Source organism: Engystomops pustulosus, chromosome 2 (genome assembly GCF_040894005.1).
Source record: "Engystomops pustulosus chromosome 2, aEngPut4.maternal, whole genome shotgun sequence".
Taxonomy (NCBI): domain Eukaryota; kingdom Metazoa; phylum Chordata; class Amphibia; order Anura; family Leptodactylidae; genus Engystomops; species Engystomops pustulosus.
In genome coordinates this window covers 221,057,402-221,085,027 of record NC_092412.1, presented here as the reverse complement: position 1 = coordinate 221,085,027, position 27,626 = coordinate 221,057,402, and the positions used below count along the sequence as shown (strand labels likewise).

At 41.0% G+C, this 27,626-nt stretch overlaps 1 protein-coding gene across 2 annotated transcripts; it reads right to left on the bottom strand.

Moving 5' to 3' along the window:
* Positions 1 to 537: 537 nt before the first annotated feature.
* Positions 538 to 26,253, bottom strand: PIMREG (PICALM interacting mitotic regulator). Of its 2 annotated transcripts, XM_072138215.1 has the most exons (6): positions 26,019 to 26,251; positions 14,461 to 14,761; positions 8,761 to 9,101; positions 7,119 to 7,214; positions 4,184 to 4,230; positions 1,872 to 2,011 (listed from the first exon to the last, which is right to left on the bottom strand). In XM_072138215.1, exons 2-5 carry the CDS (start codon positions 14,737 to 14,739, stop codon positions 4,200 to 4,202), a joined length of 747 nt encoding a protein of 248 aa, XP_071994316.1. In that variant the 5' UTR covers positions 14,740 to 14,761; positions 26,019 to 26,251; the 3' UTR covers positions 1,872 to 2,011; positions 4,184 to 4,199. The 2 variants fall into 2 exon arrangements, with proteins under 2 accessions (XP_071994315.1, XP_071994316.1); XM_072138214.1 differs by lacking the exon at positions 4,184 to 4,230 and having other exon boundaries at positions 538 to 2,011; positions 26,019 to 26,253.
* Between the last annotated feature and the right edge of the window lie 1,373 nt (positions 26,254 to 27,626).

Sequence of the window (27,626 nt, the reverse complement as noted above, 5' to 3'; positions counted from 1 at the left end):
ATAATAATTAAAAGTGTGTGATTTAAGTCACCAGATGCACTCCCTCCCTCAGCAGCATATACACCGCAAGAGTACATTGCAAGATTGGGAGATACAGCTGCCCAGTAGTTTGCTCCAGATGCTACACACGCTTGACCACTGTGAGTAAAGAACACCTCCTAGCACAGTAGAGTAATCCAGTGTGGACATACACAAGCTTTAAGATTGTTCTTCATCATAGAGGAACTGTAAGGTCATAGCCAGAACTACCTTTTCAGTTACAACTAATAAACCGCTCAGTTTGTATCAATATGAAATTCAGAAAGAATTCCCTTGTCGCACAACATGATGTTGGCAAATTCTTACTCCCCCAGATAACAAAGTCTAAATTGTTTTTTTTTATAACTTTTCTTTTGCGCCTATGGAAGCCTTAAGAAGCAGGTGACCATTTTCTACTTCAGGAATTGATCACATAATTGGCAATATTTTCTTTGACACGTATATTGATTTAGGTATTAAAAAAAAAAAAATCACAATAAAAAAATAACACACAAAAGCCACATTCCAGAAAAGGATATAATTATAATACAAAAGATATACACAATTCAGATATATAAAAAGTATAAAAAAAGGGTTTCCTTCATTTCAGGCATAGGTAGACAAGAGTAGCGCTATAATAGAACGGTTACTGCATTATAGTAGTGAACAGCTCTCGTCATATGAGCAAGTTATTAGCTGATCACAATTCATTATAGTAACATCCAGAAATAGCTGCAGTGTGGCAGTGATCACATCACTTTGTTCAATCTAATTTTAACCGCATAGTGAGCGACACAGGATTTTATCTTATTCTGTCAAAAGTGGGGCAACACTTGAGAAATATTTAGTGCCTATAACATGGCGGACCTACTGATGCATCTTTCTTAACTTCTCCTCTGACTAACTTTGAATTAAAACTTGTGAAAAGCTAAGCACGGACACTTCAGAATTTGTCCAAACAGAATTCCCCATTTTTCCCTCCTTTGGGTATATCTCGCGTCATCAACCTCAACATGTGCATTTTCTATTAGATTTTGAGGCAATTATGAAGCTGGCCTTAACACCTAGTAGTCAGATTATTTTGACCTTAAGGACCAATGATTTCATATCTTTTCATTGCTGCCCATTTTTTTTGTTGAGGGGTTGTTTTTGTTGCAGGAACAGTTGAAGCTTTTGCATGACACCGAGCTACTGAATACATTTTAATTAACCATTATTGGGAGTATTGCCCTGTTTGTTGTTTGAAATATAGTGCAATGCACAAGTTGGCATAAATAAAAATTCTGACTTTTGTTGTATAGGTTTAATAACTTCTAAATAATAAAATGTGTTCAGTTAAAAAAGTAATAATAATTTTATGGCAAAAATGAGGAAATGTATCAAATTATGTGAGCCCTGCTGCCTTGCTGGATATATCAGGGGAACATTTTCTTAGGTTTATGGAATTTTACATTTACAATGCTCAGTGTAATGTGACATTTTATTCAAAGTTTGAACCTATTATGGGTTTAGAGATCCCACGTTTATACATATGGTCATCTATTAGAAGATGCCATGGGTGCTAATAAGACCCTCATCAGTTCAGGGTTTCCCATAGGGAAGTAGGTGTAGGGGTATATATTTGTGTTGGCCATATAAACTCTATAATAACCTTATACTATCTAATATATCGTTAAGCTTTAAATACGCTATTAACCGTAACATTGGGATGGAGTGTAGTGAATACATTTCTTGTAGAAAAACATAAAATCCAAGTGCAAACAGATGAAGTTAGTAACAGATATATGGACATACACACATATATATATGACAAAGCTGGTTACACATAATATATTAACGTGCGCCAATGTTGCCAATACTGGTTAAAGCCACTTCAGTCCAGCCTTCAAGTGTACGCTGGAGTCTCCTTGTACTTCTCCAAGAGAGCCGAGAATTGCGATTACAACGCAGGTTCTTGGCCATTACATTGTGGTAATTCAAAATGGCTTCTTTCCTAGTGAAAAAACACAGACAGGCTAAAAAGTGTAATCCACACAGTGTAGTGTAAGCATTCCCCACGACCAACAATATAGCCTGTAGATAATATACAATAGCTTCTTGTCTCTTATTACATGAGAGATTAAGTGCAGAAATGTCTGTGCTTTCCACATGCTGGTTTTTACAAAACAATGCACATGCTGCAGACACAATTCCATACTAGTATAGGAAACGGCTTTGTGTCTATAAACATTGTTTTGCATATGAATTAAGTTTTTGCATTTAAAGGGGCCAGTGCTGGAAAAAAAAGGAACACTTACTGAATCCGCTCCAGTATTTTTAGTATTTTGGTCTGAGCCTAGACAGAAGTCCCGGGGCCTGCTTAAGTCAATGTGTGGCCTCCTTGACCCAGGATATCAGTTCCATTTTCCAAGGGGACTTAAATTCCCTCGTTATTCTTCCCTGATCCGAGGAGGCCACTCATTGGCTAAAATGAATTCAATGACCATCCTGCACTTACAGCAGGCATAAGCTGGAGCATTGGAAGTAGCAGAGCCAGGTGGGAACTGAGAACTGCAGTAGGGTAAGTATTTGCCTTTTCTCCCAACCTGGCCGTCTTCAAAAAATACTCAAGTGTTCCAAACAGAGAAAAGGAAAATCGAAAAGCAGGAAAGTTATAGCAGCCATTTAAGGTTTAACACATTTCAGGTATAAAAAAAATAAAATCATTTGACTGTTATTGATCACCTATCCCAGTGGTGGGGAACCTATGGCACGGGTGCCAGAGGTGGCACTCAGAGCCATTTCTGTGGGCACTCAAGCCATCACAGAACAGACAGAGGTCACCAGTCAGGAACAAATCCAACAAATCTTCCTGCAGTCCCAGGCGACTTAAGAGATGCTGCTTTTAGCGCTATTTTAAAGCAACACTTCATTGGCTGTTTGGAATGGTGGGAAAGTGAGAAGGTGTGGACAGGGCTGCATTATCTTTGAAAGTCATCCTGCGGGACCCACCATTCTTCTTCTACAGACCCTGGAGAGACGCTGCAATGATAGTCTGAATTTGCCCTCCTTCTTTCAACTGTATTGGTGGCCTCAGGGACTAATACGGTTGAAAGATGCGGAAGAACGTGTAGCAATAAGTTACAGCTTAAAATACCATGTTGGCACTTCGTGAAATATAAGTGGGTTTTTTGTATTAGTTTGGGCACTCGGTCTGTAAAAGGTTCGCCATCACTGACCTATCCTATGTATCATGTACAGACAAATGCTGTGCCTTATTAGCTTATTAAAAAGCATACAAGGAAATTCAGAACATCGTTCTTCTCCAAAAAATTTGTGGTAGATCAAGACCGAAACATGTTGATCGGTCTTATGTTTTTATCCAACATATGAGCTGAGCCACAAAAATAGCCTGAATTGTTTGGAAAAGAACATCATGCTGGATTTCCTTGTATGCAGTATTTACCTACCTCGCTGTGTCCGGACAGTGTCTATCCAAGCGGCAGCAAGGGGTAAGAGAGCCGGCTGTTTGTTATGTTTATTAGCTCCTCACCCAGCCCAGTGCAATACATTGAAAAGTGTCTGTGCTTGGTAGTATTATCCTCCACCATATAGTTGAATAACCCCAATCTGCGCACAGGCCACATCATCGATCAGCTGATCAGTGGAGGTCACGGGTATCCAACAAATTAAATTTAAAAAAAAATACTGCTTGACCTAAAAAAAAGCGCTGCACCTTTCTGGTGTAAAGGATAGGAAAAGCAATGTACAACTAGATAGTCGTATACTCCATCAGATTGATTAACCTGGTACAACATAACACTAACAAGGCAATAATCTAGGATGGACTATTACATGCTTTTTTTATTGCCACTATAAAAAGAGAAAAAAACAGCTAATTCTGCAAAGGCCAAAAAAGAGATAAAAAAAAAAAATACCAACAACAAAATGAAAAACATTACACTACATGGGGGGGACACATCATCAGGGACCTGATACAACAATCTTTACAGTGTTGTTACATGTGACAATACTGCACCATATACAGGAAGAAGGAATACTAGTGCCCTTAGAGTCAGACATAAGGGGGTTTAAGGAAGGAGGAGAACATCCCGGGGGGTTAGTGAGTACATCCACGTCATGCAAAGCTTTGTAGAAGACATCAAATAAAATTCTGGAACTTTACCTGCCCAATACATTCTTCAGTTATCAATGAGAGAAACTGTCATGTCGCTGATGATAGATGGAAGAACAAGAAGTGTCAGCAAAGATTGTACGGTTTGGTGTACATCAGGCCAGATTTGGGTTTCTTCTAGTTATAGTTGTAGTAGGGTTTACAGTGACTGGGGGATCTGAGGTGTTATTTTAATGGGAACCTACCAGCTCCTAAATACCAGCATTGCGTAGGGCAATTTATAAGGTTTCCATTTTCCCAGTTATCTGTTACATTGAAGAAAAAATTATTTGTATTTTTATGCAAATTCCCAATGCTCCTGAGGCGGGGCTCCATTTCCTGTGCACCGGTTTTGGAATGGCCACACCCCCGATGCACAGAGAATTTCATTTGCATAAAGATTAGTGGGAAACTGGAAGGCATTTCTGGGAAATGTATAAAATACCCTACAAAATGCTATGTTTACTTGTAAGGTGGTTTTAAGAAAATCTACCAAATCATCAAAATGAAGCATGATACACCAGGGACACTTACTCATAGATTCAGGCACTGCGACTATGGTAATCTTATATTTATAATTCATGGCCTTCTCCCTTATAAAAATCCACTTTTACAATTATGCTATTGAGCTAGAAAGGCTCTGGAGGCGTTACTAGAGCCCCTACTACAGCTTCACAGGCTGTTAGACTGTTTCACGCTCAGCACTTCTCCTACCTCTGCCTGATGTAATCTCAGTGCAACAGAGGAAGTTTCAACGCACAGTGGGTGGTGGAAGTGCTCATTACAAAGTGTAACGGCCTGTGAAGCTGTAGAAAGTCGGGGCTCTGGTAACTCCCCCAGAGCCCTTCTGGCTAATAAACATCATTTAAAAGGTTTATTTTAGAAGGAAGGAGGCGGTAGATAACACATATAAGAAGATGACCACAGTCACAGTGCCTGGATCTATGAGTAATGTCCCTGGTTCATCATGATGGATTCTGATGGAAGATTTCTTTTAGGAGCTGGAAGACTCCCTTTAAAATGAAAAGGAAAAAACTCTTGCTACAGGTTGGATCCGTTACATGTTGCAATTTTTTACATAAGATATTTAGGCAGTTAATCACAATTTATGTATTCACAGTAATCAATGGCAGCAACTTTCACAGAGAACAAATTCTTCAGTTTTTACATTTCCTGAAAAGTTTTCCTTAGTAGGACAGAACTTATAAATGCAGCCCTGTGTGTGTGTTTCTGGTTTCAGACACTGCCAACTAAGAGGCCAGGAATCCTAAAATGTGTCTGTCTGCAGGTCTCGTAAAACGTTAAATACAGTTAATCATAATGAGTGTCTGTGTGTCTTATAACATCTTACTATAAATATGTGTAGCTATATCCCTTAAAAAGGCTTCTCCGGTGACAAGTCTCAGTGATGGGACCACCATTGATCACAAGGATGGGGGTCCATCTTAATCAGTGATGAACAGTGCAACCGGTTGCACATTTGCCAGCTTTTCTATTCATCTCTATGGCGCTGATGGAGATAGCAGAGCGCTATATCCGGCAGCGTCATTGATATGAATACAGCAACTGGCGCACTGTCCACGCAGGGTACAATGCATCTTTGTGATCCACGGTGGTCCCATCACTTAAACCCCCACTGATCAGCAAAAATAGGGGCTAACTTTTCACTGGAGAACCCCTTTAAAGAAAATCTACCATCAACATCAAGCATGGATATACCAGGGATCTATGGACTCAAAGATCCAGGCACTGTGACTGAGCTAATGTTCTTATATATATTATCGATGGCCTACTTCCTTCTAAAATCCACTTTTAGAATTATGGTAATGAGGCAGTGGGCTATGCTAAGGGCAGAGTTATCTGTGCCACTTAAAGCTCTGGCTTCACAGGCTGTTACACTGTGCAGTAGCATGTAACCCTCCTCCCTGCTTCCTTTGCACATAATGCAGGGGGCGAAAAGTTCTCATGCATCATAACAGCCTGTTAAGCTACAACATGGAGGGGCTTTGATAACACCCAAGTAGCCATAATTTTAAAAGTTGATTCTAGAAGGAAGGAGGGCATGGATAAAAAATATAAGATGATAACGACAGTCATGATGCCTGGATCTATGAGTAAGTGCCCCTGGTTATCATGCTTGATTTTAATGGTAGATTTAATTTAAAGGGGTTCTCCAGTGACAAGTAAGCCTCTATTCTATGGCCTATTTCAGAACTTGAAGGGGTTGGGCTAAAAATCAAAGTTATCACCCATACATAAACATTCATGACAACGTGGGTAACACTTCCCAAAATTAATAGAGAAGCCGGCTGCTTGAATTATTCTCTATGGGACGAGATGATGGGGGCTCTAGGCTAATTTTGGGCAAACCACTTTATGAGATTTACCTGTAGACAACTTATCCCCTTTTCCACAGTAAAGGGAAAAACATGTTGATCAGTGTGGATGACTCATTAGTCACAAGGGCGAGAGGTCCCTTGTATCCTAAGCTTAAAAAGAGTAGTGGATAAACAGGGATAGTGATGATCTGTACTTATCTAAGAGACCACCAGAGATAGTGGAGTCCAGAGATGGAAGAGTCACATGTTCAGGAATTTCTGACACTTCTATACTTTAGGTAAGAAATGGACTCCCATCTATGAATTGTTGGGGGTCCAAGAAATCTGACCCTAATTGATCAGCTTGTTATCCCCTATGCTGTGAATAGGGGACAACCCCTTTAAACTAAAGGGATTGCAAGTTATACATATACAGCACATTAGGGAGCAGAAAATGGTTAACAATCTGTTCTTTAAACTGATGATATAGTGTAAGCTAAAATGTACTTTCTCTTGGGGATAAGGGGGTCAGAGCACGAGCAGCCCTGGATAATGGCGCGCCGATATCAGATCTAAGCTTCAGACAGTGTCATACTCAGGGGATGCTTCACAAAAATAATCTATTTTACCTTTCTTCCCTTAAGATGGCATCATCAAAAACCCTGGAGAGGCGTTTCAGCTGCCGGATTCCTGCAGATACAGATTCCAGGTCTCTTTCAAATTGCCTGCAAACACGGATAAAAAGAAAGTGATAAAAACAACCAAAATGGCTGAATGCAGACATGGAAGAAATGATCAGACTATTGCAATGGAGACGCCTTCTCCTAGTCAGACATATTGGAGGAAAGTCGATTGTTCCAAAGAACAAGCATCCATTAATATATATATATATATAAAAGATTTTAAGGGAACCTGTCAGCAGAAAATGACCTAGTAAACCACTAGGGGTAATCCCCCCACGCGTTACGTCACTAGGGACTACATCCCCTGATGAAGTCACATCTAGTGACGTAACACGTGGGGTGATTACCTAGGCCCCTGGCTGTACTTGGTGTATCTTACCTTCCTGTTACACCCTGCCTGTGCTTGGACCTACTTACCCTGTGACATAGGATTCTGACAGGTTATATAGTGAGGGTTGCTTCACTTGGTTATTATACTCTTGTATTGCATGTTAACTGTTTTGTTTACAACATTTGTTTACATAAACACCATGTGAATCTCTAACAGCCAGAGGGGATTTGTGAGGTTGACTATATTGTACTCACCTCACCGAGTCGTGTACAGTGTGCTTCATTGCACCTTTTAAGTGTTTTTATGTTTTTGAGGTCTTGTGTCGTTATATTTGTTCTAATAAAGATTGCTATTATTATTGACAATTGCTGGGCTGGTATGACACTCTCTTTCTTTTTCGTTATATAAAGTATAAAATGTAGGCATAAATAAATATCAACTTCAGTAACTGTGTCCCCGGGAAGAAGGCTAAAAAAGCTGAAACGTGCGCTTGCGCAGGTAGTTAAGCTAATACTTTAATATGGCATGTTTGCCTGAGTAACTCTGCTTACTTGTATAAACACCTTTTGTATATCCTGTGCTTGTATTTATATATTTTTGCCACAGTTATTGACATCGATATTTATTTATGCTGACATTTTATTACTTTCAAAGTGCCTTTTAAAGGGAACCTACCACCACAAATTACCTATAAAAGGTAGATCGGTTGGTAGGTGGATCAATGGGACATGAGGATAGCCCTTTTAAGGGCTGTGATAACTGTTATAGCTGTTTATTGTAGCCTAGGACTAAAGTACAATAAATTACCAACATCCAGAGGTCCGTTTGTAACTAGGGGTCGTATGTAAGTCGAGTGTTCTTAAGTAGGGGACCGCCTGCATATCTCTTTTAAAGTATATTTTCTATATGATGCCATGTTGATGATCCATGAAAGAACCACAATGTGGAAGGTTTTAATCTTCTTGAGAAGTTTCTGGTAGTGGTTTACTAGGTCAATTTCTGCTGTTGGGTTCCCTTTAAATCATATATATATTAATGGATGCTTGTTCTTTGGAACAATTGACTTTCCTCCAGGTGTTGAGCTGTTTGACAACATAATGATGGTATATTATGTCAAATTCTGTTGACAATTTCCCTTTGATTGTTCTTTACCTTCCCCATTGAAAATCTGGATTGTTGCTAACAATTGTTGAAGCATTGATGCATGATTTGGCGCAATGAGCTAGTATGACCTTACAGATCCATCATGTGACATACCTCCTTCTGTTAACTGTGACGGGAGAGGCATAGGGGCTGTTCAGGGACGCTGCCCTCACAGATCTCCTGAGGTTCAGTCCTCCGTTCCCCACTATATTGGAGAAGCTTTTCCACTGAGAGCCTCCTGCTCTTCTGGTATAGGGCGAAACCCTCCTGCTGGATCGTGGGGTGACCCTACTATCAGGGGTTGCTTCTTCTACCAAACGCCGACATCGAGGAGTTCTTGGAGTAGAGGACCTTCTGCTGCTTTTTGGAGTGCGGCTTTGTTTCGTGGTACCTCTCATCTGGTTTGGCGAATCCAATAAATACGAACTTGTTTTTCTGCCATTTTTCTTTATTTTCTGAAAAATTTTGCAATATAGAAAATGAATCAATTTCATTCAGTTTCAACAAAAATCATTGGGGGATATATCATTGCAGTCACATCAGTTGATTGGCGAAGAATTTTATACTTTTTGCCAAACCTCTGCACTTTTCACTTCATACAACTCAACCAAGATTTATCGGGTGAACTCAGATGTGGTAGACAGATTTATGATGTGCAACTTTTCAAAAAGTTCAGAATTTAGGTACAGATACACTCAGTCCCTTCCTGACGTAGAACAAAACTTACCAACTAGTTGTGCCACATTTGCAACTGTTGTGCAATGTTTTAACAAAGAGGTTGTGTATCCCTCATGGGAAACATGGGAACAGCAATGAAACACTTATCACCTATTCTTTGTATGGCTGATAAATGAATTGTCCCCCGGATTAATAAAAATATAATGATCTATACCAAACTTTATAAAAGTTTTCACTTTTCTTCCAATAACTTTTGGTTTGTACACATATAAGGTTTCAGAGACATTTCCCATAATCCCACTGCCGGGCTTAGCTTGGCTGCATTTGGTTTGCAGAGTAATTTGTGCTGCTCTTTTTCCCTTTTATGTTTATGTGTTAGGTGCCGCTAGTGTGAACATCTTAAGGGGATTACTTCTTCACACGGCCCTTTGTAGTGGAGACTTCAATATCTACAATTGGATGAATGAGAATATGAAGGATCCTATCAAATGCCTGAAGGTTAAAAGAAGGTAATGTGCTCACCTGAAATAACACGTACGTCTGAGCGCTGGTTTATCATATATTCAACAGACAGAAAACTACTACAGCAAAACATAAAATAACACACAATAAAGGGCCGCTGTAATGAGTGTGCTGTTACCTTTCAGGTGGGAAGATCTCTAATCTCTAATGAATATTCCACATGACAAAAACAAGATCAAAAACGTGGTTCCAGGATTAGAAAAAAAAGAAAAACCCAGTTAATTCATAAATAAACCAAAAACTAAAAAGAAAAAACAGCACCAAACATGTCCATTAGTTGTGTTTGACATTTCTGGCCAGTGCAATTGAAGTGAATAAGGTTGCAATACCAAAAATAACCTGTACACAGGCATGGTGCTGTCTGGGAAGAAAGAAGCTAGGATATTTTGCCCCCAAACATTCCTAGTCTGTTACCATAGCCCTGCCCCCTTACCGCACTGGGGTCAACATCAATAAGGAAAATGTATCAATTTAGAATTTATTCAACGGAAATAATTCATTATTTCTACCACATTCATTAATGAAACGTTTACAGGTCAGGATGATATAAAGGGAAGGCAGGACTCCAGTGGGTTCCTGCTCTACTCCTCTCTCCCGCAGCTTTGTTTTTAATGGGATGTTGGAATTAAGACTGAACGCTTTAAAGAGAACCCGTCATGCAAAATAACCCCCTAAACTAAATATATTTTCATAAACTGCCATTAGAGAGCATTGCATCTATCCCTTCATTGTCCCTCTACATGCCTGTAAACCTAAGCAATGAGGCCCTAAAGCTGTATGCAAATGACCTGTGAAATGTCCAATGAAGCATTAGCATATTCAAGCTGTCCACTCTATTCATGAGTGGGAGGCACAGCCACACCCCCAGTGCTTGACTGACAGCCTGTATAATGATGTGAGGCTGTATAATGATGTGCTTCCTGGTGCTGGTGGCCACACCCCCTGCAGCCTGTGTGTGCATGTGTGTGTGTATAGGAGAGATAGACTTTGAGGACGTATTTTGGATATTGCACAAGGTACAGTGCCCCTCATATATCTTTGATATATGGGAGTAAATTGGCATTACTTAGGGCTATAGAAAACATACAGTAGAGCATATACACATGACAGTATGCAGTAAGGGCCACATTAGCGTCTAAAGACATGTTACAATATTATAAGCCTCTTCATTTTCATGGTATGAGGGAACATAGTGAAAGAAATTAGCCTGGAACAAGATGAATCCCCTATCATGTCAAGTAGGCGCAGCCATGTCTCTCTGTATCTGCATGTAAAGGAAATCTATCACATGGATGCAGGGCCTCAAACCCAAGCACACTCACATATAAGCCTCCTGAAACAGGACACGTTCTTCATTTTGCTTCTGATAGCTCAGTCTTTCTTTTAAATTACGTAAATGAGCCTCAGGGGCGCCTTTCTACGCATCCTGCTGCATTCTGCGTTTCTTTACACTATCTCCCTCCCCTTCCACAAACACCAAATAGAGGTGTGAATAACTGGCGGACGATGGAGCCGGAAGGGGCTCCTGTGACATAGACAGAAGTCCCCCCCCCCCCCCGAGGCTCATTTGCACAATTTTAAAAGACCTTATTCTCAAAAAATAAGCTATTAGAAGCAAAATGAAGATTGGATGCTGTTTCAGGAGTGAGCAGGAACAAGGATAAGATTCTCAAAGGAAACTTATTGAAGTCTATGTTTTCCAAGATGAAAGTCCTTCCGAGTAGAAGGTGGCTTTCAAGATGGATCCTTTAGGGTGATGCCACACATGGCGTTTTTGGTCCATTTTTGGCTGTTTACCTTGCATTTGGCTGCTTACAACCTGTTTATCTATTAAGATAATTGGGAAAAACTGACTTAAACTGACCAAAAACGCCATGTGTGGCATCACCCTTACAGGGTGCTGTTCTGTTCATTACTCAACTAGAATGGACCCACAGACAGGATCTCTTTATGTTAGGAATGGGCAACATTAAACTCCACCTTCTTTTGTTTGTTTTTGACAGACTGAGACGACATTTAATGGACATAAATTTAACTGATATATATATATATATATTTCTTCAATTGCATGTTATTAAAATGTTCCCTTGTGAGCATAATTTTCCATAAATGTAGCCACGTTGTTCCTAAGACTACAGCAATAATTTTGTATTACAGATAGCAGAGATCTGTGTGCGCTATATAAATTAAATTATTATTATTATATGACATTTCTGGATAAAGGAGCTTACAGAATTGCTATACATGCAAGTCATATATCACATGACCTGCAGCGCACACAGCCTTCCTGCACTTAGGACAACAGAGCAGACAGTCTTATCTTTATCTCGGGCCCTTGAAACCTTTACAGAGTATTGAAGAGGGAAATATTTCTGCAAACTTATCAAAATAACGGATACATTCCACAGATGCCTTGCATTTTCCCGCCCAAGGGCTCACGCCCAAGTGGGAACAATGTATCCCAGATATTAGAGAAAAGTGAAAAATCCCCTATAACAGGAGAGGAGAAGAACACTGCAGACAAATAGCACATTGTTCTATCCTCTGGGCGAAGAGAACTCACTGTAATAAATAGTTAAACATTTGATTCAACCACAACTAAGTTTCTGATCCAGTTATATATTAGATACAGTATGACCATGGGAAGGAGATACAATATGACCATGGGAAGGAGATACAATATGACCATGGGAAGGAGATACAATATGACCATGGGAAGGAGATACAATATGGCCATGGGAAGGAGATACAATATGACCATGGGAAGGAGATACAATATGGCCATGGGAAGGAGATACAGTATGGCCATGGGAAGGAGATACAGTATGGCCATGGGAAGGAGATACAGTATGGCCATGGGAAGGAGATACAGTATGAGCATGGGAAGGAGATACAGTATGACCATGGGAAGGAGATACAGTATGGCCATGGGAAGGAGATACAGTATGGCCATGGGAAGGAGATACAGTATGAGCATGGGAAGGAGATACAGTATGGCCATGGGAAGGAGATACAGTATGAGCATGGGAAGGAGATACAGTACGAGCATGGGAAGGAGATACAGTATGAGCATGGGAAGGAGATACAGTATGAGCATGGGAAGGAGATACAGTATGAGCATGGGAAGGAGATACAGTATGGCCATGGGAAGGAGATACAGTATGACCATGGGAAGGAGATACAGTATGACCATGGGAAGCAGAGTCTCCAGTTTTATATTAGAGATACAGTATGACCATGGGAAGCAGAGTCTCCAGTTTTAATCTTGTGATAAGCAGAAAAATCCTGGGTGCTCTTCTCTGTGCTGCGGCGTTATCACTGCTGAAACCATAGAGCCGTCTTCTGCACAGATAGCCACATAGTTGGATAAGACTAGAAGTGAGGAACATAGAATATGCATGCAAATAAGCCCCAGTAAGTTGGATATAGTAAAAGTATGCGTAAAGGAAAAAAATAAAAGGGTAAGTCTTGTAAATACACAGCTGCTTACAGAAATACATGGACAATAGTCACAAAGTCACCTTGCTATTTAGTCTTCAGCTGACATTGAAATCTTTCCATACATGTATCACACTTCTGTAAGGAATGTCATGTAAAATTCCTTGAACCGATCCACCACACATCTGTTTCCTATTACTTAACCCCATGATTCCGGGATAGAATCCAGTAATCTCACTGGGGGATGGGGGATTGTGCATTTACATGTTCAGGATAATGTTTCTGAGGCCAAAACTAGGTGTGGGCCATAAAGGGAGAAGATATATAAAGAACAGGTGCTACTGCCCCCTCTTTTATTGTAACCATTTCTGGTCTTGGAAACATTTGAAAACATACTTCATATTTTATAATATGAAGGTCTGAAACCCCCAGACAGCAGGCAAGTTTAAAAGGGTTGTCCACGCCACCCCAGCAATGAACAGATCACAGCCATCATTGATGAGGATGGCTGCTGCAGGGAGGATAATTATTCGGTTGCACCAAATTTTTATACCGAGTTATATACGGTTGTGCTTAGTACTCTGGAGCAATAGTAAGCAACAGCGTGGGCCAATCATATGGACTTATCTGCTGTTTAGAGGGATAGGATAATAATAGACTGATATGATGCATGGGATCCTGTCCCTAGCAGTGTGGTCTGCCCTGATAAGGGCTGATCATGGACTGTGTGACACAGCCTAGTATTTACTGGCAGGCAGACATAAACCTATAGAAATACACACACAAAACAGCTATAAATGTAAGCCTAGTGGACAACAGTGGATATGACTATTTCACAGAGCGTAAGCAGAAGATCCAATGTCTGTTGTTTCTGGCCCGTGTGTCATCAGTGTGTGAAGACCACAATGTAGCCTGCCTGAGGTGCAAACGTGCAGGAATAGGACCTGCTCCAAACATTGCTGTTCCAGAAGTCGCTTCGGGATCATACAAAGGGCGAGAAAACCATTGTTGTGTGCATGAGCCCATATAAAATGAATTCGTCCATGTGCTATGTGTTGAAACAACGGATAGCATGCTGATAAATTTTAGGAGGGCTAAATATGGATACAATGCAGGTTAAAGTGACAACATACTAGGTTACAATATCTGAATATATATGAGATACACAACTATTACCTTTGACATGGCTCCAAACATGTTCTTAGCTGTAACAGTCATGGACTGCAGGGGGCGCTGCTTCTCCTTTACTCCCACCCTGCTCCAGTCTGGCACGGCCTCTATGTTGATTTCCACTGGTTTTAGCGGCATCCTCTTCCGCAGGGACATGCGCATTGTATTAAGGGAGCTCGATGACGGTCGCTTTCTGAACTTGTCTGGCAGAGGACTGTCCTGCTCATCAATATTTTCCAACACATTGTGGTTCCTCCAACCAACACTTTGAAAGATTGAAGACATTTTTCTTCTCCCTGATAAGACACTGAAGACACAAAAGAGATGTAAGTCTTATGCATATACCAAGTAAATGTGGAAATCTGCTACAATCACAAGATGAATGGAAGCAATTGAGAAAGTAAACAGTGTAAAGTCAGACTATACATTAGGCTACATGCACACAGACATTGGGGGGCATTTATCAGGGCTTTTACACCATAAATCTGGCATAGATGCCCTTCAATAATTGCAATGCCCTGAGAACTGCCAGCATATTCCTTTTACTCCAGCTCCATGTCAAAGGGGCGTGGTCAGCAGCAGAGTGGGCTGGTGCACGGCATTACCTGCCCCACGTCGGTGCACTCGCTACAGCTCATGAAACTTTTAGAAGTGCGGAATATACTTTGGAATACTGCGTAATATTCCTAAAAATATACAATGAGCGTCCTCCCTGCCTGAAAGACCAGGAGGCTCAAGCCTCATCCGCCAGCTCACTAAAAAGTTTTTATCCCTGCACTGTTTTTTTCTGATGGCACACGGACAAATTAATTTTAATGGATCAGTGTAGTGCTCTATAAAAGAGGAACTTTGAACATTTGTATATTTCCTTTAAGCGAACTCAGCACTTCTTACTTTATTCTACATCAAGGGTAAATTTGTATTACTCTATACTCGCATTACTGTGTTTTGTTATATACATTCTGTTTATTATTACTGTATCTGTATAAACTACTAGAAAGGGTTAATGAACATTGAATACACATTTCTGACTGTGTATCTATCAGAGAAGCCAATCATTTTCCACAGATTGTCAGAAATGACAGGTGCTGTCTGGTAAGTTGTTTACACTTTAGAAACCTGCTGCCATACTATATTATGGGGGACTTAATGTAAGTCTATGGGAAACTGCTTGTTATTGTTTTTGTGCTAAAATGTAACCGCTCCTCCCGTGGTAGAAAGTATATAGGAGAATAGTCCCAGTCCTTATTGTCTTGCAGTTAGGAAACTAACCCTTCTGCTGCCTGGGAGGAGATTGCAGATTTCAGCCCTTTGATTTGCTTGAATTGCTTTGTGCCCGAATCTATACAATTGAAGAATGAAACCTTTCACTGCAGACCCTGACTCTCTGGACTTATTTTCCATTGGGGTGCACCCACCTTACCATCCCTTCCGGAGAGCAGCAACTTGTGGCGACACCATAACAGTGTCTGGGAGACCCAGCATACCGTTTGGGACAACCGCAAACCGGGCATATTTTTCACTGATCCGTTTAGAGGGCAGGTTATACTCCTGCTGATGTTTGAGGCTCTGCACTACCTTAAAATAAATTCATATGAAACTTCTTCAGAAGGTTGGGACAAGCAATGACATTATTCGGCAGCCTTGTTTTTTTCTGGGGGTTTTCAAAAATATAGGACACACGGACTGTTTTTATGGACATATTGGTTAACAGAGAATTAAAACACTGATGACAGATCCTGTGTGTGGCCTGACTACAGGGTTATGCAATTTTACCACAAAAAAATAACAACTGTAGTGATTTTTGCTGTGGTTTTGAGGTAAAGAAATGACAAAACTTTGAGATTAAACCTCCAGCCTAAATTATTATTACACATAAGCATCACAGAAACTTACCCAATAATGTGTGTTTCTTGTTTATTGATTAACATTTATCATTCAGTAATGGAAAACACAAACATGCGCTTTTTATGTTAATAAAACAGTATCAGTTCCCCATTCATGTGTACAGTAACAGCTGGAATGTCAGTAGTGTGATCCCTGCGGCATTGCTACACTGTATCTGGTTTGGATACTGTAAGGTTTACAATAACTAAGTAACAGGCGGGAAACGTACAAATAAACAAAGTGCCCTAGAAAAAGAGAAGAACTCAGCCCATCATCTGCTGCCAAATCTATGGAGGAAGGAGCACAGAGTAGCGCTACTAGCAGTAAGAAACCAGAAATATGTACTGTACTGACAGAAGGCTCACATGTACACATCCTGTAAAACTGGTTCACAAAAGGGAAGAAAAAAATGCTAAGGTCAGGGAACCTGAATACTCCGGACCATGGCCCCCCTGCTCGGCACTGCACTAGAAAGAAGTGTAAGGCCCAGTACACACCTGAGTTTGTACATCTGTTATTACCTGCAGTCACCAAAACAATAATAGAAGTCAGGAGGTACAATAGGCTGTTAGTATAATCACCAACATAGCTACATGGTGCCTATCTATATATAGGGTTATAACATTGAACACAGAATAGCTATATGCTACAATACAATATATTGTATAATATATTACATTTCACCTTACCCTATATTCTGGCTTGTTCTAAACTCTTTTGTCATTAATTTGTACTGTGGATTTTTCACAGATTCTGGAACTACCACCACCATGGATTTTAAAGCCAGAGAACAATCCTGGCTCACACAACTTAATCTGGTTTTTAATGAGGCCGCATCAGGTGGGGATGCAAGCGGTCAGGTCGGTGTAAGTGTGGCACAGAGCAGATTGAAGAATTTGCTACATAAACGCATGAAAGTTTGGTGGAACAAAGCTTTTTTGGAAAAATATATTGAACGCGGGTTGATACCTAGAGGGCTACGCATACAAGTATTCCCGTCTTTTGCCATTGATGATGAATCTTTCATCACAGGCTGGGAAGATATCTGCACAAACGGCTCAGTTAAATTTATGGAGATGCTCATTAAACTTAACAAAAAAATGCTTGAGCAGATAGAGCTGGAAATTGAAACTATACGGAATTCCTTGACATCTTTGACTTCGCCTGAGAGTCTAAAAACCTTTGAAAAAACATTAGACACGGACTTCACCAAATGGGAAAAAGAGATATGTGACTTCAAGTCAAAAAAGTTCCAAAGAGACCTAAATGATTTAACACAAAAAAATATGTATAGATGGAGACGCTCTCCCAGTAATATGGGGAGAAGACGTACGATGAGTCAGGCGTCATCTGTATCCTCTCTAGCTTCCCAGAGTGATCGAGATGACAACTCTCGAATGGATCTAAGACCACAAGGGACAAAGAGGAAATACTATCCCCCCCCAATCTGCCAACAAACGACGCTTAGAGACACGCAGCACAAAAACGGACAACTCACTAAAGGTAATAAATCTGTCTGAACGTGTACTAACACAGAATGAAATTAGTGTTTTAGAAAGAGGTTTATCTTTTTCTCCCTGCGCTAACTTTGACACCTTTTCAGCCATAAAAGACCTTCACATTTTCGGAAGAACTTTACTGTTTAAGAAATGGTTCCACACCATCGACGCAAGCGAAATATTTGATACTCCGGAGGAAATTGAAGCAGTAAGGATTCTTGAAGAACTACATAACGAGAACATCCCACAGAATGACATTCCACAATGCATTAGGAGAAGATCCCAACTATTTCCTCCACTCAATTCGTGCCCAGCTGTTGATTTATTCGTCAAGGTTGTCTCCAATGAATTTTCACAAATTCAACATAAGGTTAGTCGCGACAATCTCTCAAATCAAGAGAGACATTGCATTAACAATCTCAAACGCGATAAATCTATTGTGATTAAACAGGCAGATAAGGGGGGGAATTTGGTTATCTGGCCACATACAATGTATGAAAAGGAAGCGTATCGCCAGCTTAATGACACGCAATGTTACAAGCGTTTGACCTACAATCCAACCATCAAATTTACAAATGAATTGAATAAGATACTGGCACAAGCAGTGCACAGTAAAACCATCAGTAAAGAACTGTCTGTTTGTCTCCAGGTCTCCGATCCCGTAACTCCCACACTGTATCTTCTACCGAAGATTCATAAACATGCCACACTACCTCCGGGAAGACCAATAATCTCTGGACGAGGGTCTTTGACAGAGAATGTAAGTAAATTTATCGATCACCATCTGAAAAAAATCGTGGAATGTTTGCCTTCGTATACCAAAGATACCACTGATCTACTGTGCAAAATCGATGGATTGCACATTGATGACAATATGTATCTAGTGACTTGTGATGTAGAATCACTATATACATGCATTAGACATGCTGATGGCATACGGGCAGCACGCTACTTCCTCTCCATGGAAAATCTGCCTCTTGATCTTACTGATTTCCTAATACAACTTTTGGAATTTATCCTCTACCATAACTTCTTCACGTTCGTCGGGTCCTTTTTCCTACAGCTCCAGGGGACAGCTATGGGGGCAGCATGCGCTCCCTCATATGCAAATTTGTTCCTGGGGCTGTGGGAGAGGGACCTTCTGGCGGGCGATCATCTGTCGTTAATGGACCGGGTCACGTTTTGGGCCCGGTACATTGACGACATTTTGATCGTCTGGAGAGGCAACCGGGAGGAATTGAAAAACTTCTTCTGTCAATTAAATCAGAACCCATACAACATCAAATTAACCTATGAAGTTCATAGGACCACTGTGACGTTTTTAGATGTGAAGTTAACAAAAGACAGTAATGGTTTCTTACAAACCAATGTATTTAGAAAGGAGACAGCGGTCAATGCATTATTACACGCTTCATCCTCTCATCCTCCCCAGACAATTCGCGCGATCCCTACTGGACAGTTCCTTAGGGTACGCAGAATCTGTTCCACGGATGAGGAGTTTGAGACGCAAGCAAAGGAATTAAAAATACGATTTCAACAGCGTGGGTATAGTAATCGATCAATAAAACAAGCATATTCAAGAGCGAAATCTACAACACGCCAAACTCTGTTACATCCGTTGCCTAAGACGTCCAATCCAGCTAAGGTAAGATTCATCACCGATTACCATTCACAATGGCAACATATGAGGGATGTTTTGCGAAAACATTGGTCGATTCTACAAACTGATCACACAATATCTCAATACATTAATGTCCAACCCAGCATTACGGCACGTCGCTCGAAAAACCTACGAGACCTACTGGTCCGCAGCCATTACGAGGCAGCCAAACCCAAAACCATTTTCAACTCTAGACCACCAGCATGGGGTTGCAGACCATGTGGCAGGTGCATTGCCTGTCCCAATATAGTATGTGCCACAACATTTCATGATTCCACAGGTACAAAAGAGTTCAAAATCACTCAAACAATCACCTGTAACACAAGGGCAGTCATATACTATGCCACCTGCCCATGTGGCATGATCTACGTAGGCCTCACTACACGCGAGTTAAAAATTCGCGTACGGGAACACATAAGAGACATCATTTCTGCGAAAAAAGATGATTATAACACTGAAGGCAGACCAATAGCCCAACATTTCAAAATCCATCACAATGCTGACCCTCGTGGCTTCTCTGTGCGGGGCATAGATAGAATTATGACCAATATTCGAGGAGGCCCTATACAAAAACGACTTGCGCAACAAGAAGCACGATGGATTTGGACATTGAACACACTTCAACCCAAAGGATTAAATGAAACATTAAGCTTTGTTCCTTTTTTATAGAATCTCATCTGTTTCTGCTCTGTGTACCACACTCCACCGATCCTGACCTGAGTTATCCCTCAGGGTAATAGTGAGGTAACCGCGTTCACGGCTTCCCCTCACTTTTTATGTGTTGTTGTATTTCTATGTTTTTAACTCATTTTCCAATTTGTCTTGCCACAGTTTCTCTCCGAGCCCTTTGAGTTTCCGTGTTAGATGTATGGGCGCTGTAGGAATTCTCCACCTCAGTGTTCTACTCATTCGCCATATATTCCTTTATGAACAACCATCTCCTATGAATCTCGAGTGGATAATCTGCTCTTTAAGTACGTGTTTCAACAATTAGAAAAATCCATCATTTGTACAGCTGGGTCTTCTTCATTATAAATTTATCATAAATTTTCGTTTTGATGAACAAATGCACTAACTCTTTTGTATTATCATTATATGTTTGTGTATGTAGCACACCTCCCTTGACACTCACCTCACTCCCTTCACTATCACGTCCATCACTCCTTCACCTTCCCTCCCCAATTCACATCACAATACTTTCTTTTGTTTTTCCAAACAATTTGTATAATATGTAATGCATCAATCCACTTCATTGTTTGCATTTTTTGCATTTTAATAGTAATTAGCACTTATATACAGATATTTCTAGCGTGAATTGACCACTATATGTTAGGTTTAGAATACTGATTCTTAATAATGTAAAAGGATAGATTTTATTCTATGCTGATCCCTATTCATCTTCATTATTTATGGTATCATTGTTATTTTTAATTTTTATTTCTTGTACTGTCATAAACAATTCTTTTATATCTGTTTTAAACTGCACTATAATGCTAACCATAATATTACCACATGTTTTACACTATTTATCGTGTATATTTTTCGCTGTTTAGACAGCCTTTTGTTGCACATATGTATTTCTCTTATACAGTGGCTTGATGATGCCTCTCCCCCTGTATATATTCAATAAGCACATTTGTAGGTTCTTTCGAGAATCTCTTTTTTACTCTAGGTACTTTAATATGAAATGTCTTTCAATGAACATGTACAATTGTCCACTTTTAATGTGTTTCTACGATAAAACTTACCCTTATCCATTTTCCAGCTGTCCTCTCGTGATGCGCATGCGCGGTACGTTAAGTCTCACGATACCCGTACATCACAGCGCACCTAACTTTGCGTCATCCACCAGGCGAAGCAAGCACTATGCGCACGCGCGGCATGCCCCACATCACGCGATATCTTGGTGTCACTGTGTGATCAACCATGTGGTCACGTGACAATTCATCCAGCACGCTCATTGGCTCTTAAAAGATTTTTAATGTGGCTCGCTGCCCTGAAGACTCTACCCCCAGACGAAGGCTGTGCAGCAGCCGAAACGCGCGTCGGGGCGTTTGACTTCCAGGCAGCGATCAGGTTCAATATGGGTAAGCCGCTCTCATACTGCTGACAATTACACTTGTAATCCTTTGTCCACATGCTATCCTCTTGTGCTTCCCATTCCGCACTATGTATGTATCTCTATGGCTATTATAGCAACATCACTAACTTACATTGTCTAAATTACCTGATCTGTTTGCCTGGTTTTCAAACTGTTTTTGCCTTGTGTTCCCCCTGTTGTGGGGCCAAGTTTTTTAACCAGTAAATTGTCTTATTTAATAAACTTTATTGAATACACATTCATTTTTGTATTATTTCATGCTTTCGTTTGGATTACACTCTTCCTAGATGTTAGGAGGTACAATAGGCTGTTAATAATAGAAGTCTAAAGAATCTGTTATAATGTCCATTAACGCCAATAGACTTTTAATGGATTCTAGAAAAAAAAAAAAAAAATAGCGCTGCAGCTTCCTTTCAACTTAAAAAGCAGAAGCACCAATGGAAGTGGTACAAATGAACATCAACAGAGGCCATTGCAAGTTCATTGAAATCAATGGATGGTTTAACAGATCTGTTAGTTGAGGCTGCGGCCACACGTTGCATTTTCTTTGCGTTAAACACATGCGTTTTCAAACAGCTGAAGTGGAGATTTACCTTATTACATGGTTACCAAAAAAGAAAGTATGACAAATAAGCGTAGGCCAGCTCGCCATCCGTCAAAGTCAATGACACAAAATATTTGAGAAGGCCAAGAAAGATGATGCGTGGCTATCGCAAAATATCAATTTTATTTCAATACAACATTAAGAAGATGAATAAAACAGTGTAAAGACAAAAATATTTAACAATTGGTGAAATGTATAGACCACACAGAGGAATAAAAAAAAAAAAACGTTGCGCTTCTTCACTCCCTTGAAGAAGCGCGACGGCGAAACACGTGTCGGGGTCTTACGTGTGGGGTCCTACTTATTGGTATGGTATTGGTCTCTGGTTTGCTCACTTTGCATTTTTGTACAGCAGCATTCAGCTGCATATTTGTTGTTTACATTGTTTGCACCTTATTTGACCATATAACCTGCCGGAAGCCCATAAGGGCGTTACCTGGTGACCTACATGTTTTTTATTCCTCTGTGTGGTCTATACATTTCACCAATTGTTAAATATTTTTGTCTTTACACTGTTTTATTCATCTTCTTAATGTTGTATTGAAATAAAATTGATATTTTGCGATAGCCACGCATCATCTTTCTTGGCCTTCTCAAATATTTTGTCTTATTACATGGTTGTCAACATTGCTTATACTCGTACACAATCTTAACACATGCATTTGTTCAACAATGTAATTAAGACAAATCTCCTCTTCAACTGTTTGAAAACACAAGCATTAAACGCAAACAAAACGCATTGTGTGACCGCAGCCTAAGATAATAATGGAGGTCTAAATGTAGGTGTGCACTGCTCCTAAAGCTGCAATCATACCTAGTTTGGCCATATGTTGCATATCCCACTGGGGGCAGATGAAGGCAAGATTTATACCCATGTCTGCCAGTATACGGCCATGTATACCTGGGGAGATTTCCTGGTATATGCTCAGCATATAAACAAAAAGTGGTGTGAACCTTGTCTAACACATTGTGGTGACAAGACCACCAAGTAGTGACATCACTGAAAGAGAGCAGCTAGGGATCCAGAAAACAGCTGTAGATGGTTGTGCCTTTAGGTGCATCCATACATCCTTCATCAAAATCTAAACTTATCCCCTATGCACAAAAAAAAAAGGGAAAATTCTGCATGGAGGTCTCCACTGGGACAACAAGGCACGTTGACAGGCCCATAGTTATGCATGGAGGAGTAGTGCACCGATCCACTCTGAAGATATGTAGATTTACTGTGTGCGGCCTTACAATTGAAGCCCCGCCCCTCACCATACATCACAAAGTACGTATCCAGCGGGGGAGAAGTATACAATGGCAGCAGCCAGTAATTGCCACAGGTTGTTCAGAGTGACCACGGCAGGTTCCCCCCTCATGCGCAACGATGTTTGTGCTTGGCATCTGGGGTTGCCGGATGCAACATGCTGCATCCGCTCCCCACGGGCTTCTATTACTTGCGCTGATCGTATACATCACTCAGCAGGAGGGAGCAGGATGGAAAGACTTAGATTGCTACATCTATCCATCCTGGCTTTTTCACCGGATATGACGTATAGTGGTCAAACAGAGGCAAAAGCTTTGCCTCCATCTGCCAGTATATATCAATGTATACGCCAGGAGCTTTCCTGATGTAAATGCTGAGTGTATACAAGAAACAAAATGTGATGGGGGCTGATGACTTGTACTAGTAGCAGCATCCTAATTCAATAAATTATTTTATTCCATTCCCTTATAACGAATGGTTGGACCATTATACAAGCTCTTTACCTCCTGTGTCACCCCTTCATCCTCATAGACTGTAAGCTCTTGTGTCACCCCTTCATCCTTATATACTGTAAGCTCTTGTGTCACCCCCTCATCCTCATAGACTGTAAGCTCTTGTGTCACCCCCCTCATCCTCATAGACTGTAAGCTCTTGTGTCACCCCCCTCATCCTCATAGACTGTAAGCTCTTGTGTCACCCCCTCATCCTCATAGACTGTAAGCTCTTGTGTCACCCCCTCATCCTCATAGACTGTAAGCTCTTGTGTCACCCCCTCATCCTCATAGACTGTAAGCTCTTGTGTCACTCCTTCATCCTCATAGACTGTGAGCTCTTATGTCACCCCCTTCATCCTCATAGACTGTAAGCTCTTGTGTCATCCCCTCATCCTCATAGACTGTAAGCTCTTGTGTCACCCCATCATCCTCATAGACTGTAAGCTCTAGTGTCACCCCATCATCCTCATAGACTGTAAGCTCTTGTGTCACCCCCTCATCCTCATAGACTGTAAGCTCTTGTGTCCCCCCCTCAGGGCTCGTTCACACGTTGCATTTTGACCTGCGTTTTCATTGCGTTTGAAACGCATATACAACAGCTGAGGAGAGGTGATTTGCCTAATTACATCACTGTTAACGTTTCCGTTTACAAAACGCATACGGTAATGTAATTAGGCAAATCACCTCACATCAGCTGTTGTATATGCGTTTCAAACGCAATGAAAATGCAACCAAAACGCAACGTGTGAACGCACCCTCATCCTCATAGACTGTAAGCTCATGTGTCACCCCCTCATCCTCATAGCCTGTAAGCTCTTGTGTCACCCCCTCATCCTCATAGACTGTAAGCTCTTGTGTCACCCCTTCATCCTCATAGACTGTAAGCTCTTGTGTCACCCCTTCATCCTCATAGACTGTAAGCTCTTGTGTCACCCCTTCATCCTCATAGACTGTAAGCTCTTGTGTCACCCCTTCATCCTCATAGACTGTAAGCTCTTGTGTCACCCCCTCTTCCTCATAGACTGTAAGCTCTTGTGTTACCTCCTCATCCTCATAGACTGTAAGCTCTTGTGTCACCCCTTCATCCTCATAGACTGTAAGCTCTTGTGTTACCTCCTCATCCCTCATCCTCAGACTGTAAGCTCTTGTGTCGCCCCCTCATCCTCATAGCCTGTAAGCTCTTGTGTCACCCCCTTATCCTCATAGCCTGTAAGCTCTTGTGTCACCCCCTTATCCTCATAGCCTGTAAGCTCTTGTGTCACCCCCTTATCCTCATAGACTGTAAGGTCTTGTGTCACCCCCCCCCCCCCCTCATCCTCATAGACTGTTCCATATGGCTGTACTCTGTAATGTAGTATTCTATTGGTATATGTCCCCAATGATTTGTACAGTGCTGCAGAATACAACGGTGCTATATAGAAATGTATCATTGTCATGAGAAAGATCATGTAGTTAATCGCACACACAGACTCTCCAGAAGGGAAAGATTTTACAGGCTGACGGCTAAGAAGAAACACTGGGAGGCTCCTGATATCACACTCAACCCAAGTGGTGGTCAGATCATACATCACTCAGGGGTCTCAGGAAGCCCCAGAGACTGGGATAAGTGGGGGGCAAAACTATGGAATTTTGTTTGTTTTACCAAATCTCCACCTAGAATTACAAAAAAAAAACCTTCAACAGAAGCCTTTTAAAAATAATTTTTAAATATATACTTTTTTTCCTATATGTTTGATAAGCTATGGAAAGCAGGATAGTACAAAGGGGGGGACAAAGTATCAGGCTTTGTATTCCAGCAGGTGGACAAAATGTATACATCAGTCTGCAGTCTAAATGGACCCCACCCCCCAAAAAAATGACGCTATGCAAAAAAATATGCACTTCTGCAGCGAAAAACACACTACATAATATCAGAAGCCTCAGAAACCACACAATGAACAGCACAGAGAGCAACCAGACAAAGGTTTGCCCCAGAGGTGACGCTAAGCACTGGGCACAAGCCGCGGGAACACACAGGGCGCGTGTACATGGTACATTATAGCATGCGGTACCGGCTGCACTACTCACCCGCTCACACTCTGCGTATCTGTCTCTCTGTGTGTTCGAATCCGGCGCCGCTCCCGCCCGCTCCTCGCTGCTCCGCTCCCATTGGTTGGCGGATTCTAAAGGCGTTAACCATTGCGGTGCTGTGTGCTGAGACATCATTATGGATGCTGCAGTAGGAGCAGTGGAGATGCCGGGAGGTGTAGGGTTACACAGGACAAGGATTGGGCGGGAGACTGCGCCTCAGTGGGAGCGGGCGGTGTCCTGATAGTACAGTCCTGTGTGTGAGGGGAGGAAGGGATGTGAGGGGATGCAGGGTGCCATTAGGGTGAATTCAAACGTGCAGGATTTAGGATGCAGTAATTGACTCCGTATCTCATGAACTCCAAATATCCTTTCCTAATTTTGGCTTCGAAACTGCACTAATGAAACCTGCGTGTGTGAATGGGGATTTCCTGCGTTTTTGTGACAGCATCTGATCCTATAACAGACCAGGATTAGGTGCGAGGTTTATGTGCCACATGCCTTGCTTCTATTTCAGGAAAATTAGGGCATTTTCACATGATGCGTTGTGTCACGTTTTTTAATGCGTTTTTGACGCCTTTTGGTGGTGGCACACGTGGAGTTTTGAACCTGTTTTTGGGCTGTTTTAAGCTGTGCGATAAAAACTGCATGCGTTTTTGACAGGTTTTACCAAATATCTTATTTAAAACTGGTCAAAAATGGATGCGTTTACTAACGGACAGCTTAAATTGGCCCAAAAACGGGTTCAAAGCACCACGTGTGCCACCACCCTTTGGAATGCGTCAAAAACACATAAAAAAAAATGACAATGCATCGTGTGAAGGCTTTTTGTTTGCGCTGGCACAGAATGACCTCTTATTACACCATTTAGGTGTAGTGTAAGTAAAACAAAGTAAACTTGATAGGAAAAGGAAATTGGCGCCTATAATGACACCTGAGCTTGGGGCGTAGGAATGTAGAGGCAGAAGATGGTGAAAATCAGACGTGGTTTTGAGCAGATGTCATACAGCAGCACTAAATGAAGAACCTTTCAGGGCAGATTCCAATGTGGCGGTTTTGTTGCGTTTAAAATGGATCCAAAAGTCAAGTGGGAGGGGGTTTTGCCAAAAAAGCATGTGCATTTCATAGATAATGCATATGCGTTTTGGCAAAACCCCCTCCCACTTGCGTTTTGGATCTGTTTAACCCTTTAACCCCTTCGTGTCTATGCCATTTTAGACCTTTAGGACCAGGCCTGATTTTTAAAATTTGCCCTGTGTCATTATAGGAGGTTATAACTTTTTGACACTTTAACATATCCAGGGGATTCTGAGATTGTTTTACCGTCACACATTGTACTTCAAAGTAATATTCAAATTTTGATGATATCTTTTGTGTTAAGTTATGAAAAAAACTTAAATTTGGCAAAAATTTCTAAAAATTCTTCATTTTCATAGTTCAAAATGTTCTGCTTTTCAGGCAGATAGTCATAGCACCCAAGTAACTTTATAACTAACATTTCCCGAATGTCTGCTTTATATCGGCATAGGGTTTTATGCATCTTCTCTCTTTTCTAGGTTGTTAGGAGGTTCAGAATTTTGGGAGCAATTTTTCTCATTTTTATGAAAA

Excerpts from the sequence above, each read along its gene's own strand:
- PIMREG (XM_072138214.1), bottom strand. The coding sequence starts at position 14,739 with ATGTCTTCAATCTTTCAAAGTGTTGGTTGGAGGAACCACAATGTGTTG. Across the intron at positions 9,102-14,460 it reads TGTTTGGAGCCATGTCAAAG|AAAATAAAGAAAAATGGCAG; the intron begins GTAATAGTTGTG and ends AAAATTTTTCAG. Across the intron at positions 7,215-8,760 it reads GTCACAGTTAACAGAAGGAG|GCAATTTGAAAGAGACCTGG; the intron begins GTATGTCACATG and ends CCGTGTTTGCAG.